Below are 13,911 nucleotides of genomic sequence, written 5' to 3'. Positions count from 1 at the left end.
GCACTTGAAGTAAATCTGAGTGGCGGGCGTGGCCTTGCAATAGAGATTGACTGGTTTGTTCTTGACGATGTACGCCTCCTCGGGCTCCATCAGGAAGTGAGGGAGTGGCTCCGGGGGGTCTGAGGGAAAAGTCTCGGGCAGCTCTCCCAACCCCAGAAAGTCATCCTCATCTCTCACTGCAGAGAGAGAACGGGGGAGAGAGAGAGAGAGAGAGAGAGAGAGAGAGAGAGAGAGAGAGAGAGAGAGAGAGAGAGAGAGAGAGAGAGAGAAGGGATTAAGCCTTATACTAAATATCAGCATTATGATAAATATGTTAGACAATTTCTCTGCAAATACCTATCAACCATGTTTGTCCTCAATACTGACCACCACACAAAAACGTTCCCAAATCCTATTAAATGAACAACAATTGTATCTTCGTCACATTTTATTGAGAAATAGTAATCGTAACGGAAAAGCTTCCTTTCATGATCAGCTCTGACATTTTCACTGATGAAGGTTCTGGAAGGTTCATAAAAAGTTTTAGCAGATAGATACTAGTGGCTTTGTCTCCAGTGATTATGGTAATGTTAGGGCTAGTGTTATTATTTGGGAAGTGCGTTTCCATAGCTAGGCCTGCCACTGAGGACTTGTGAGAATCAACAATAACAGTGGAAGGTGTTAACCCAGCGGTTGTCAAACTAGGGGTCGCAACCCCATGTATGGTCACCTGATATGAAAATGGGATCATGGGAAAATTTCTAATTTTCCGAAGAAAAAAAATAGATACAAAAAAATATATTACATTCTAATATCGTCTTTGTATCTCAAAATCATTGTAATGTGGTTTTAACTTTAAAAATGGAAATGAAAATTATTCACATCTAAAAGATCAAATTCAACCAGAGAGCCCTTCGATCATTGGAAAAGGCACTTGAATCATTCCCACGGTGAATGGCTAGGCCTGCTACGCTATGAAACCACACGCTATTGCAGAGACTTTGATATTACCGGCCGCAATTGATATGGTGAAAACAACGTGTGAGGAGACGGAGGCACAGAAACTCAAATCAATACCTTCGTCAGGTAACACTGTTAAACTAATAATGTATGCTATTGTTAGCAATCAAGAGGAAACTCTGACTGAACGACTCAAAACTCCTCAGCTTATGCTCTCCAAATGGGTGACAGCTGTGAGGGCCGATATACATCAAACCACATCCACTGTGTGCACGCCTGTTCACAAAACTATGTGGAGAAATGGGATCAGAGTATGACAATGTTCTATTTCACACCGAGGCTTGGTGGTTATCGAGGGGGAGCGTTGGAAAGATGTTCCACATTGACAGAGGAACTGTTGGATGTAAAAAAAACTGGCTTGGTTGACTTTCTGTGTAATGAAAAGAAAATGTGACATATTTGGGAAACTGAATGAATTGAACACAAGAATGCAGATGAGTGACTTAATCAGTCGATTCCCTCGGCGGTGCATGTTTGTAACAGAAAACAGCATCAGTATGTGTCCCACACGAGTGATGACTGCTCACCTCCAACGCTTGGAAGAGCACTTTAGGACCTACTTCCCAATCCGTTTGGCTGTGATCCTGGCTCAGTTGACATGCCGGCAAGCAGTGGTGGAAAAAGTACTCAATTGTCATACTTGAGTAAAAGTACCTTAATAGAAAATGATTCAAGTAAAAGTGAAAGTCACCCAGTAAAATACTACTTTAGTAAAAGTCTAAAAGTATTCGGTTTCAAATATACTTAAGTATCAAAAGTAAATGTAATTGCTAAAATATACTTAAGTATATTTAAAATTCCTTATATTAAGCAAATCATTTACAAATGACACATTTGTGTTTAGTAAGTCCGCCAGATTAGAGGCAGCAGGGATGACCAGGGATGTACTCTTGGTAAGTGTCCTATCCTGTAGTACCGGCAGTAGTTTTGGGAAAATATATGGAGTAAAAAGTGTATCCTTTTCTTTAGGAATGTAGTGAAGTAAAAGTAAAAGTTGTAAAAATATAAATAGTTAAGTAAAGTACACATACCCCCCAAAAATGACTTAAGTAGTACTTTAAAGTATTTTTACTTAAGTACTTTACACTACTGCCGGTAAGTGAAAATAAACACCTGATTGATCTGTCACATGACCGAATTCGGGCAGACAACGCATTCACGGGTCACTGAGGAGTTTTGGTTCCTGACTCAAAGGGAACACACTGCCGTCTCCCTCTGAGCATTTAAACTCATGGTACCTTTCGCCAGCTCATATCTGTGTGTAGCTGGATTCAGTGCTCTCGTCTGCATTACAACCAAATATTGATCCAGCTTGGATGTGACAGCAGAGATTAGGTGTGCACTGTGGACCACGCCCCCCTGACTTTGAGAAGCTCCGACACGACATGCATCCAGCACACCCATCTCATTAGTGGTGGTGAGATAAGATACATTATGTCAGACTTATTTACAAATGACTGTCATAGCCCCACATTAAAAGTACAGTATGTGATGGTGAGTTGAGAAGACAATCAGAAATACCGTTAGCATGTTTATCAAATGACTGCCATAGCCCCAAATAAAAAGTTAACATTGGCTGTTAATTACATTCTTTTTTTCACATGTTTGGGGTCTCGAGCATTTTACAAAATAGGGTCATGGGCCCAAAAAGTTTGGGAACCCCTGTGTTAAACCATGTTCATAGTTATCCATTGTTATGTAAATATCTCCCGAAAAGTTCCAGTGGACTCAAGACAGAGCAGGTCAACCAAGGCCATGCCCCAGTGAGTCACTGGACCTTGACCATGGTGGAGGAAAACACTAGTCTGAAGCTTTTTGGTAAAACTCCTGGGAAAATCCCCAATGAAAATGATCCTTAACTGTGCTCTAAACTAATTCTAAACGCCTCTAATATCTCTGAAATCTATCCCTCCATCTTCGACAAACGCCCACCGCTGGCTCCCCCAATCAGCATAGGTCACAGAGTGGGTTGTTACAAGAGTCAGTGATTCACCAAAGCGCTGAAGAATTCCAGGCGACGTACATACATGAGTGTTCTGACAGCAAATCTGCGTCCCAAATAGCACTCTATTCACCATTCCCTCTATAGTGCACTACTTTTGACTAGGGCTCTCTGGTCAAACGTAGTGCACTATATAGGGAATAGGGTGCCATTTGGGACTTAAACCCTTCATGTATATACTCTTAGCTGTGCTTATGTTCTAGCCTGTAATTTCCTTGTGCTTCGTCATCGGGCCAGGTCTCATTAGGCTCCACTATAGCTCCCTCTTTTCACCTGGAGTCTGTCATCCAGTCTGTCAACCAGTCTGTCATCCAGTCTGTCAACCAGGCTTCTAACTCACCGAGACATCTAGCCGTCGTGTGGAGCTCTGGCACTTAGGATCTCATTTCTCAACACTAAAACTCCAGCTTCAAGTCCTTATCCCTCTTTGAACGTCGGGCACCCAAGGCGTTCAGGGCGTTTAGTATGCACGTAAAAACAAGCCTGTTAAGAAAAACTACTTCTGCTCGAATAAATATGAAAAAATATTCATATTTGTAACGGAATTAAGTTATTTTTGTAACACATTTTCTTTAGTTCTTCTCTCTCACTTTGGCTAATTCCCGCTCTCTTTTAAACCCATTCTCACCCCTCATCTGTCATTCCCTGAGCGGGATGGGTCCATTGCTCAAGAGCGACAGGCCTAAATTATTGATTGGCACATGAAACAGGATCGTGAGAGGGGGACGGATCATTCGTCAGACGTAGCAGCTTTATCACTCAGTGTAATTCACCCCTGTCCTGCTCTCCTCCTAGCCTCCATCCCTCCTTCCCCTAGTCCTCCCCAAGCCAAGTGCCTCTGACAGGGCTGCCAGTCTAGGCTGACTGGGTGACTTACTGAGCAGTACAGGCAGTCAAAGGACACACACACACACATACAGAATGTCCTAAAGATGTGATCATCAATAGAGTTCCTGGAGGCAGACAGATTGCAGAAAACAGAGAAGAGCAGAGAACAGGGAGGGCTCCTAAAGGCACGGTAGTAAACAGAGAACAGGGAGGGCCTCTAAAGGCATGGTAGTAAACAGAGGACAGGGAGGGCCTCTAAAGGACATGGTAGTAAACAGAGAACAGGGAGGGCCCCTAAAGGCATGGTAGTAAACAGAGAACAGGGAGGGCCCCTAAAGGACATGGTAGTAAACAGAGAACAGGGAGGGCCTCTAAAGGCATGGTAGTAAACAGAGAACAGGGAGGGCCTCTAAAGGCATGGTAGTAAATAGAGAACAGGGAGGGCCTCTAAAGGACATGGTAGTAAACAGAGAACAGGGAGGGCCCCTAAAGGCATGATAGTAAACAGAGAACAGGGAGGACCTCTAAAGGCACGGTAGTAAACAGAGAACAGGGAGGGCCTCTAAAGGACATGGTAGTAAACAGAGAACAGGGAGGGCCCCTAAAGGCACGGTAGTAAACTGAGAACAGGGAGGGCCTCTAAAGGACATGGTAGTAAACAGAGAACAGGGAGGGCCCCTAAAGGCATGGTAGTTAACAGAGAACAGGGAGGGCCTCTTAAGTCACGGTAGTAAACAGAGAACAGGGAGGGCCTCTTAAGGCATGGTAGTAAACAGAGAACAGGGAGGGCCTCTAAAGGACATGGTAGTAAACAGAGAACAGGGAGGGCCTCTAAAGGACATGGTAGTAAACAGAGAACAGGGAGGGCCCCTAAAGGCATGGTAGTAAACAGAGAACAGGGAGGGCCTCTAAAGGACATGGTAGTAAACAGAGAACAGGGAGGGCCTCTAAAGGACATGGTAGTAAACAGAGAACAGGGAGGGCCCCTAAAGGCACGGCAGTAAACAGAGAACAGGGAGGGCCTCTAAAGGACATGGTAGTAAACAGAGAACAGGGAGGGCCTCTAAAGGCATGGTAGTAAACAGAGAACAGGGAGGGCCCCTAAAGGCACGGCAGTAAACAGAGAACAGGGAGGGCCTCTAAAGGCACGGTAGTAAACAGAGACCAGGGAGGGCCTCTAAAGGCACGGTAGTAAACAGTCCATAACTCCTCTCTACCACTGTGCCATCATCACAGCAATAGTAGCATTAAGTAGAGCTATACTACAGTCCCCGCGACCACTTCAATAAAATATATGATCTTCCTATATGAACTTCAAGCTGGGTCCACCCATACACAAATATTCAGTATAAACACATGATTGAATGTCACTTTGGATAAACACGTCTACTAAATGGGATATATTTGATATACAGTGCATATATTTTTTATTATTTCTTGCAAAAACAAAATGTAATTTCTAAGGATTATAGACATCAGTAGTTTAGTTATTACATTGGTCAACTACCTGGTAAATACATTGATATTAATAATTTTGGTATTTCTTCTGTGATGAGGTGCTTTCAGTATATGCAGTAGTTGATTCATGAATATGGTTAGTATTACTGAATAGGACAATGTATGAATAAGGAAGTGTTATAGAGCATTATGGGTAATATAGTACATCATGCTACAGACAACACAGTTACATAGGACTGTAAGCTAAAGGATTGCCATTTGTTCCATTCAGCACTCTATGTGTGCGTCCCAAAGGTTCCATTCAGCCCTGTATGGATGCGTCCCAAATCGCACCCTATTCCCTATATAGTGCACTACTTTTGAGCCGAGCCCTATGACATTTGGGACGCAGGCTAAACCTCTCACATCTACCCACACCTCTCCATCAGATTTGTGACACGACAGCAACAACACTTGACTCATGGCACAGGGATCTCGAGTTTGCGACATAATGCTTCCCCAGACATCTCATCTCTTCACCCTTTATCTGGAGGGGGTGAAGGGGTTGAGGGGTTTGGAGTGAAGGGGCCCCTTCTTGTGGAACACTCCCTTGATGACATATCTGGGCAGTAGTCGTGGCAGCCGTGAGGTAATGCTATCCTTATCATATCCACAGGATCAGCTGCAGCTGCAGAGCAGAACCCTGACTCTGTCCATATGAACTCTGACCCTGTCCGTCTGTCTATCTGTGCCAGAGACTCCCACCTTCCCCCAGTTCTATCCCCCTCAGGGCCCAACTACCCCCACCATCCCTAAGAAAATAAAACCAGGGTGATCGCTATCTCAAACAGACTCGCAAATCTTTCTCATACAATTGCACAGACATACATTTACACAGCTACACAAATCCTATGCAAGCCAACAAAGGCAAGATTTAAGACTCTCAAGTGGCGCAGAGGTCTAAGGCACTGCATCTCAGTGCAAGAGGCGTCACTACAATCCCTGGTTCAAATCCAGTCTGTATCACATCCGGTTGTGATTGAGAGTCCCATAGGGTGGTGCACAATTGGCCCAGTGTTGCCCAGGTTTGGCTGTGGTAGGCCATCATTGTAAATAAGAATTTGTTCTTAACTGACTTGCCTAATTAAATAAAAAGTGACTAGATAACAGGATGAATAGTAGCAGCAGCATATGTGATTAGTTTAAAGAGGGTCAATGCAGATAGTCTGGGTATCACAAGACGCAGGCCTCCTAATTGTCCCTAGAATTTCTAAGCAAACGGCTGGAGGTAGGGCTTTCTCCTATAGAGCTCCATTTTTATGGAATGGTCTGCCTACCCATGTGAGAGACGCAGACTCAGTCTCAACCTTTAAGTCTTTACTGAAGACTTATCTCTTCAGTAGGTCCTATGATTAAGTATAGTCTGGCCCAGGAGTGTGAAGGTGAACGGAAAGGCTGGAGCAACGAACCGCCCTTGCTGTCTCTGCCTTGTCGGTTCCCCTCTTCCCACTGGGATTCTCTGCCTCTAACCCTTTTACAGGGGCTGAGTCACTGACTTACTGGTGTTCTTCCATGCCGTCCATGGGAGGGGTGCGTCACTTGAGTAGGTTGAGCCACTGACGTGGTCTTCCTGTCTGGGTTGGCGCCCCCCCCTTGGGTTGTGCCGTGGCGGACATCTTTGTGGGCTATACTCGGCCTTGTCTTCGGACGGTAAGTTGGTGGTTGTAGATATCCCTCTAGTGGTGTGGGGGCTGTGCTTTGGCAAAGTGGGTGGGGTTATATCCTGCCTGTTTGGCCCTGTCCGGGGGTATCATCGGATGGGGCCACAGTGTCTTCTGATCCCTCCTGTCTCAGCCTCCAGTATTTATGCTGCAGTAGTTTATGTGTCGGGGGGCTAGGGTCAGTCTGTTACATCTGGAGTATTCTCTTGTCTTATCCGGTGTCCTGTGTGAATGTAAATATGCTCTCTCTAATTCTCTCTTTCTCTCTTTCTTTCTTTCTCTCGGAGGACCTGAGCCCTAGGACCATGCCTCAGGACTACCTGGCATGATGACTCCTTGCTGTCCCCAGTCCACCTGGCCATGCTGCTGCTCCAGTTTCAACTGTTCTGCCTGCGGCTATGGAACCCTGACCTGTTCACCGGACGTGCTTGTTGCACCCTCGACAATTACTATGATTATTATTATTTGACCATGCTGGTCATTTACGAACATTTTAACATCTTGACCATGTTCTGTTATAATATCCACCCGGCACAGCCAGAAGAGGACTGGCCACCCCTCATAGCCTGGTTCCTCTCTAGGTTTCTTCCTAGGTTTTTGGCCTTTCTCAGGAGTTTTTCCTAGGGAGTTTTTCCCAGCCACCGTGCTTCTTTCACATGCATTGCTTGCTGTTTGGGGTTTTAGGCTGGGTTTCTGTACAGCACTTTGAGATTTCAGCTGATGTACGAAGGGCTATATAAATAAATTTGATTTGATTTGATTTGATTTATCTATTGGTTAACTACTTAGGGCCTTCCTCTGACACCGCCTGGTATATAAGTCATGGATGGCAGGAAGCTTGGCCCCAGTGATGTACTGGGTCATAGGCGCAACCCTCTGTAGCGCCTTGCAGTCGGATGCCAAGCAGTTGCCATACCAAGCGATGATGTAGACAGTCAAGATGCTCTCAATGATGTAGGACCTTTTGAGGATCTGAGGACCCATGCTGAATATGTTAAGCCTCCTGAGGGGGAAGAGGCGTTGTCGTGCCATCTTCACGACTATGTTTTGTAATTCATGATAATTCCTTAGTGATGTGGACACTGAGGAACTTGAAGCTCTCGACCCGCTCCACTACAACCCGTCGATGAGGATGGAGGCATGCTCAGCCCTTCGTTTCCTGTAGTAAACGATCAGCTCCTTTGTCTTGCCGACGTTGAGGGAGAAATTGTTGTCCTGGCAGTGCTCATCATCATCGTGATCAGGCCAACCACCGACATGTCACAAGAAAACTTAATGATGGTGTTGGAATCATGTATGGCCACACAGTCGTGGGTGTACAGGGAGTACAGGAGGGGTCTACGTACACACCGCTAAGGGGCCCCTGTGTTGAGGGTCAGTGTGGCAGATGTGTTGTTGCCTACCCTCACCACCTGGGGGCGGCCCGTCAGGAAGTCCAGGATCCAGTTTCAGAGGGAGGAGTTCAGTCCCAGGGTCCTAAGCGTAATGATGAGCTTTGAGGGCACTATGGTGTTGAACGCTGAGCTGTAGTCAATTGAACACATTCTCACATAGGTGTTCCTCTTATCCAGGTGGGAGAGAGCAGTGTGGAGTGCATTAGAGATTGCGTCATCTGTTGATTTGTTGGGGCGGAATGCAAATTGGTGTGGGTCCAGGGTGTCTGGGATGATGGTGTTGGTGTGAGCCATGATCTGCCTTTCAAAGCATTTCATGGCTACAGATGTGAGTGCTACAGGGCAAAAGTAATTTAGACAGGTTACCTTGGCATTCTTGGGCGCAGGGACTATGGTGGTCTGCTTGAAACATGTAGGTATTAAAGACTAGGACAGTTAGAGGTTGAACATATCAGTGAAGACACTAGCCAGCTGGTCAGCGCATGCTCTGAGTAAGCGTCCTGGTAATCTGCCCTGCGGCCTTGTGAATACTAACCTGTTTGACAGTCTTACTCACATCGGCTAGGGAGAGCGAGATCGCACAGCCGTCCGGACCAGGTGGTGCTCTCATGCATGGTTCAGTGTTGCTTGCCTCGAAGCGAGCATAGATGGAATTTAGCTCATCTGGTAGGCTCGCGTCACTGGGCAGACCGCGGCTGGGTTTCATGATGCATGATAGTTTGCAAGCCCTGCCACATCCGACGAGAGTCAGAGCCGGTGTAGAAGGATTCAATCTTAGTCCTGTATAGACGTTTTGACTGTTGGAGGGCTCTTCAACTGATGCAGTAAACTCAATGCTATCGGATGAATCCCGGAACATATTCCAGTCTGTGATAGCAAAATAGTCCTTTACCTTAGCATCCGTTTCATCGGACCACTTCCGTATTGAGCATGTCACTAGTAATTCCTCTTTGACTTTTTGCTTGTAAGCAGGAATCAGGAGGAGTTATGGTCAGATTTCCCAAATGGAGGGTCAGTGAGAGCTTGGTATCCGTTTCTGTGTGTGGAGTAAATATGATCTAGAGGTTTTTTTCACCTCTAGTTGCACAGGTGACATGTTGGTAAAATTTGGTGAGACGATTTCAGTTTCCCTGGATTAAAATCACGAGCAAATAGGAGCGATGCCTCTGAATGTGCATTTTCTTGTTTGCTTATGGCCCTATACAGCTTGTTGAGTGCGGTCTTAGTGCCAGCATCAGGTTGTGGTGGTAAATAGACAGAGCTCGTCCAATTAGTTCTCCAGTGATTGTACGTTCTCCAATAAAACAGAGGGTAGAGGTGGTTTATTTACTCGCCGTTGTCTCGTCAGGGAGCCCGCTTGTTTGCCTCTTGAGCCGTCTCTTCCTCTTTCCAGTCCCGGGGATTAGGGCCTGGTCCGGAATGAGCAGTAAATGCACATCTGCCGACTCGTCTGATGTCCAGAAGCTGTTTTCGGTCATAGGAAACGATGGCGGAGATATGCACAATAAAAAGTGAAGATCAGAGTAAAAAAAACAGAAACAAACAGAATTGGTCAGGAGCACGTAAAACGGCAGTTATCCACTGCAGCGCCATCTGGTAGCTTTGGTGGCTTTTATGTGTGATGTCGTGCTTTGGCAGGAGAGTACTCGTACACTCACACTCTAGCCTGTTTATGTGCAGACCGGCGTTTAAACTTCCTTTTGATTCTTACCTTCAGAGTTCCCTTCAACCTGCTCTCTGTCCTCACAGTGGCACTGATCTTTCTGTCCACACAATGTACCACACGGGACTGCCACTGGGAGCACTGCTGTTGTTGTTGTTGTTCTTCAACTTTTGTGTGTGATCTCGCTCCTGAAAATCTAAGAATTTGTTGGACACTTCCAAACAGAGAGAAGAAAGCAGAAAGGGATATATGAGGTAAAAAATGGTGCAGCCGAAAAATCAAGAAGAGAACTGACGTTACAAGAGCATTAGAATGCCTTAGAAGCACAAGTTACACCTCTTTGCATTAGCGCAGTGGGTTGTAAAAAAACAGGCCACCAATTATTGATTCTCATAATGACCGTTCCTGGGGAAGCAGGGTTAGAGCGGGGTCAGTAGTCCTCACAGGGCCTCAGGGGCCCTCAGCGACATTTATGTCCAGTAGGGAAATGGAGGAGGGCCTCTCTATGCTAGGACACTTATAAAATCACCCAGCCTGAAATACCAGCATCCTGATGGTTTTCCCCAAATCCTGGTTGGAGGATTCCCGGGATCAGGAGGGAATAAGCAGGAAATCCTGGTTGGTGTTTTCCCGGGATCAGGAGGGAAAATGCAAGAAATCCTGGTTGGAGGATTCCCGGAATAAGGAGGGAATAAGCAGGAAATCCTGGTTGGTGTTTTCCCGGGATCAGGAGGGAATAAGCAGGAAATCCTGGTTGGAGGATTCCTGGAATCAGGAGGGAATAAGCAGGAAATCCTGGAATACTCCAACCAGGATTCCGGGAAAACCAGGGAATTTATTGAAAGTTCCCAGAATTGTGCAACCCTAGTTAGGGTGGTAGAATATCAGAAGTCATGGAGGGAGTTATACAATGCCTCCTTGGCCCGTTTGTAATGCATGCATGTGCGCACACACATGCACGCTCGACACACGCACGCACACGCCTACACACACGGGCTGCTGCTTTGATGTAATCTGAGGATCTTATCAGTCGCTTATCTAGAGCATCGTCTTCCCCCATCCCCACACACACACACACACACACACACACACACACACACACACGCGCACACACACACACGCGCGCACACACACACACACACACACACCACCATCCAAATTCATTTACAGAATATTGAGAGTCAAATTCAGTCCATTTTGAATTCATTAACAATTTCCTTTGGGAGTTCTTTAACAGTCTGTACAGAGGCTCAGAGACTTTGACAGTCTGCACAGAGGCTCCGAGACTTTAACAGTCTGCACAGAGGCTCAGAGACTTTGACAGTCTGCACAGAGGCTCAGAGACTTTGACAGTCTGCACAGAGGCTCAGAGACTTTGACAGTCTGCACAGAGGCTCAGAGACTTTGACAGTCTGCACAGAGGCTCAGAGACTTTAACAGTCTGCACAGAGGCTCAGAGTCTTTGACAGTCTGCACAGAGGCTCAGAGACTTTGACAGTCTGCACAGAGGCTCAGAGACTTTGACAGTCTGCACAGGGGCTACGAGACTTTGACAGTCTGCACAGAGGCTCAGAGACTTTGACAGTCTGCACAGAGGCTCAGAGACTTTGACAGTCTGCACAGAGGCTCAGAGACTTTGACAGTCTGCACAGAGGCTCAGAGACTTTGACAGTCTGCACAGGGGCTACGAGACTTTGACAGTCTGCACAGAGGCTCAGAGACTTTGACAGTCTGCACAGAGGCTACGAGACTTTGACAGTCTGCACAGAGGCTACAAGACTTTGACAGTCTGCACAGAGGCTCAGAGACTTTGACAGTCTGCACAGAGTCTACGAGACTTTGACAGTCTGCACAGAGGCTCAGAGACGTTGACAGTCTGCACAGAGGCTCAGAGACGTTGACAGTCTGCACAGGGGCTCAGAGACGTTGACAGTCTGCACAGAGGCTCAGAGACGTTGACAGTCTGCACAGGGGCTCAGAGACGTTGACAGTCTGCACAGGGGCTCAGAGACTTTGACAGTCTGCACAGGGGCTCAGAGACTTTGACAGTCTGCACAGGGGCTCAGAGACTTTGACAGTCTGCACAGGGGCTCAGAGACTTTGACAGTCTGCACAGGGGCTCAGAGACTTTGACAGTCTGCACAGGGGCTCAGAGACTTTGACAGTCTGCACAGAGCCTCAGAGACTTTGACAGTCTGCACAGAGGCTCAGAGACTTTGACAGTCTGCACAGGGGCTCAGAGACGTTGACAGTCTGCACAGAGGCTCAGAGACGTTGACAGAGGGAAGGAGAAAAAGCCCAGACTGACAGAATAATGAGATGAACAAAGGAGAGAAGCACAGAAGATTCCAACAGATTTTTATAAAGTTTTACAACATATAAAGTTTGACCAACATATTCTCACTTAACAACGTATTCTCATTTTCTCTACAATCTAACGCTGTGTAAAATGGCCTGTTTCCGAGTGTGTACATGTAAGAGAATATCTTTAACTTCACTAGGGTAGGGGGCACTATTTTCACCTCCGGATGAAAAGCGGATTTTTCGTCTGTCTGTTGTGACTGCCTTTGAGCCTGTGCATTACTGAACAAAACGCACGAACAAAACAGAGGTTTTTGGATATAAAGAGGGACTTTATCGAACAAAACACACATTTTTGAGTAAATGGGAGTCTTGTGAGTGCAACCATATGAAGATCATCAAAGGTAAGTGATTCATTTTATCACTATTTCTGACTTGTGTAACTCCTATACTTGGCTGGTAACTGTTTGTAATGATTTGTCTGCTGGGTGCTGTCCTCAGATAATCGCACGGTTTGCTTTCGCCGTAAAGCCTTTTTGAAATCTGACACCGTGGTTGGATAAACAAGAAGTTCATCTTTAAACCGATGTATTACACTTGTATGTTTTATGAGTTTTTATAATGAGTATTTTTGTTTTTGAATTTGGCGCTCTGCAATTTCACTGGATGTTGGCCAGGTGGGACGGTAGCATCCCACCCCCCCTAGAGAGGTTAACGTTAAGAAGTAGATGCTCATTATTGAGAAGTCTGAAGACAAACAGAGCTTTATCAGTCTTGATTAGTCGGCTCTGGAAGGTCATGGATCTTTACATGTGCTAATAGCCCTTTGTCTATTGTACTCATATCACACACAGTATAGTGAAGACACTATACAGATAATTCCTGTCTTCAGTTGCTATGACACACAGCCGTTTAGAGGGCAGGCAAATAATGTCTGAGCTCAGTGCTATAATTCAACACTGTTCAGATCTGTAACAACATGCACTGAGAGTCAGGAAGCAAGTTCAGGGAATGAGTGTTTTAATAAATAAACAAAACATAATACAAAATAAGAGACACAAACAACGCACAGACATGACACAGTAACAGAAACAAGGGGAGTGACAGATATAGGGAAGATAATCAAGGAGGTGATGGAGTCCAGGTGAGTGTCATGAGGCGCAGGTGCGCGAAACGATGGTGACAGGTGTGCAGGATAATCAGCAACCTGATGACCTAGAGGTCAGAGAGGGAGGATAATCAGCAGCCTGGTGACCTAGAGGTCAGAGAGGGAGGATAATCAGCAGCCTGGTGACCTAGAGGAAGGAGAGGGAGGATAATCAGCAGCCTGGTGACCTAGAGGTCAGAGAGGGAGGATAATCAGCAGCCTGGTGACCGAGAGGAAGGAGAGGGAGGATAATCAGCAGCCTGGTGACCTAGAGGTCAGAGAGGGAGGATAATCAGCAGCCTGGTGACCTAGAGGTCAGAGAGGGAGGATAATCAGCAGCCTGATGACCTAGAGGTCAGAGAGGGAGGATAATCAGCAGCCTGATGACCTAGAGGTCAGAGAGGGAGGATAATCAGCAG

General features: G+C 46.1%; 1 protein-coding gene across 2 annotated transcripts in view; it reads right to left on the bottom strand.

The window, feature by feature from the left end:
• unc5ca (unc-5 netrin receptor Ca) overlaps positions 1 to 13,911 on the bottom strand; it is a 275,938-nt gene that overhangs the window by 141,392 nt on the left and 120,635 nt on the right. For both annotated transcript variants that reach the window (XM_029717973.1, XM_029717974.1), the window contains exon 2: positions 1 to 176. This exon is cut by the window's left edge and continues 61 nt beyond it. In XM_029717973.1, coding sequence (XP_029573833.1) covers positions 1 to 176 — 176 coding nt within the window. The remainder of the gene's footprint in view (positions 177 to 13,911) is intronic.

This window comes from Salmo trutta, chromosome 27 (genome assembly GCF_901001165.1).
Source record: "Salmo trutta chromosome 27, fSalTru1.1, whole genome shotgun sequence".
In the NCBI taxonomy this organism is placed as follows: Eukaryota; Metazoa; Chordata; class Actinopteri; order Salmoniformes; family Salmonidae; genus Salmo; species Salmo trutta.
This window is presented reverse-complemented; position numbering and strand designations above follow the sequence as displayed.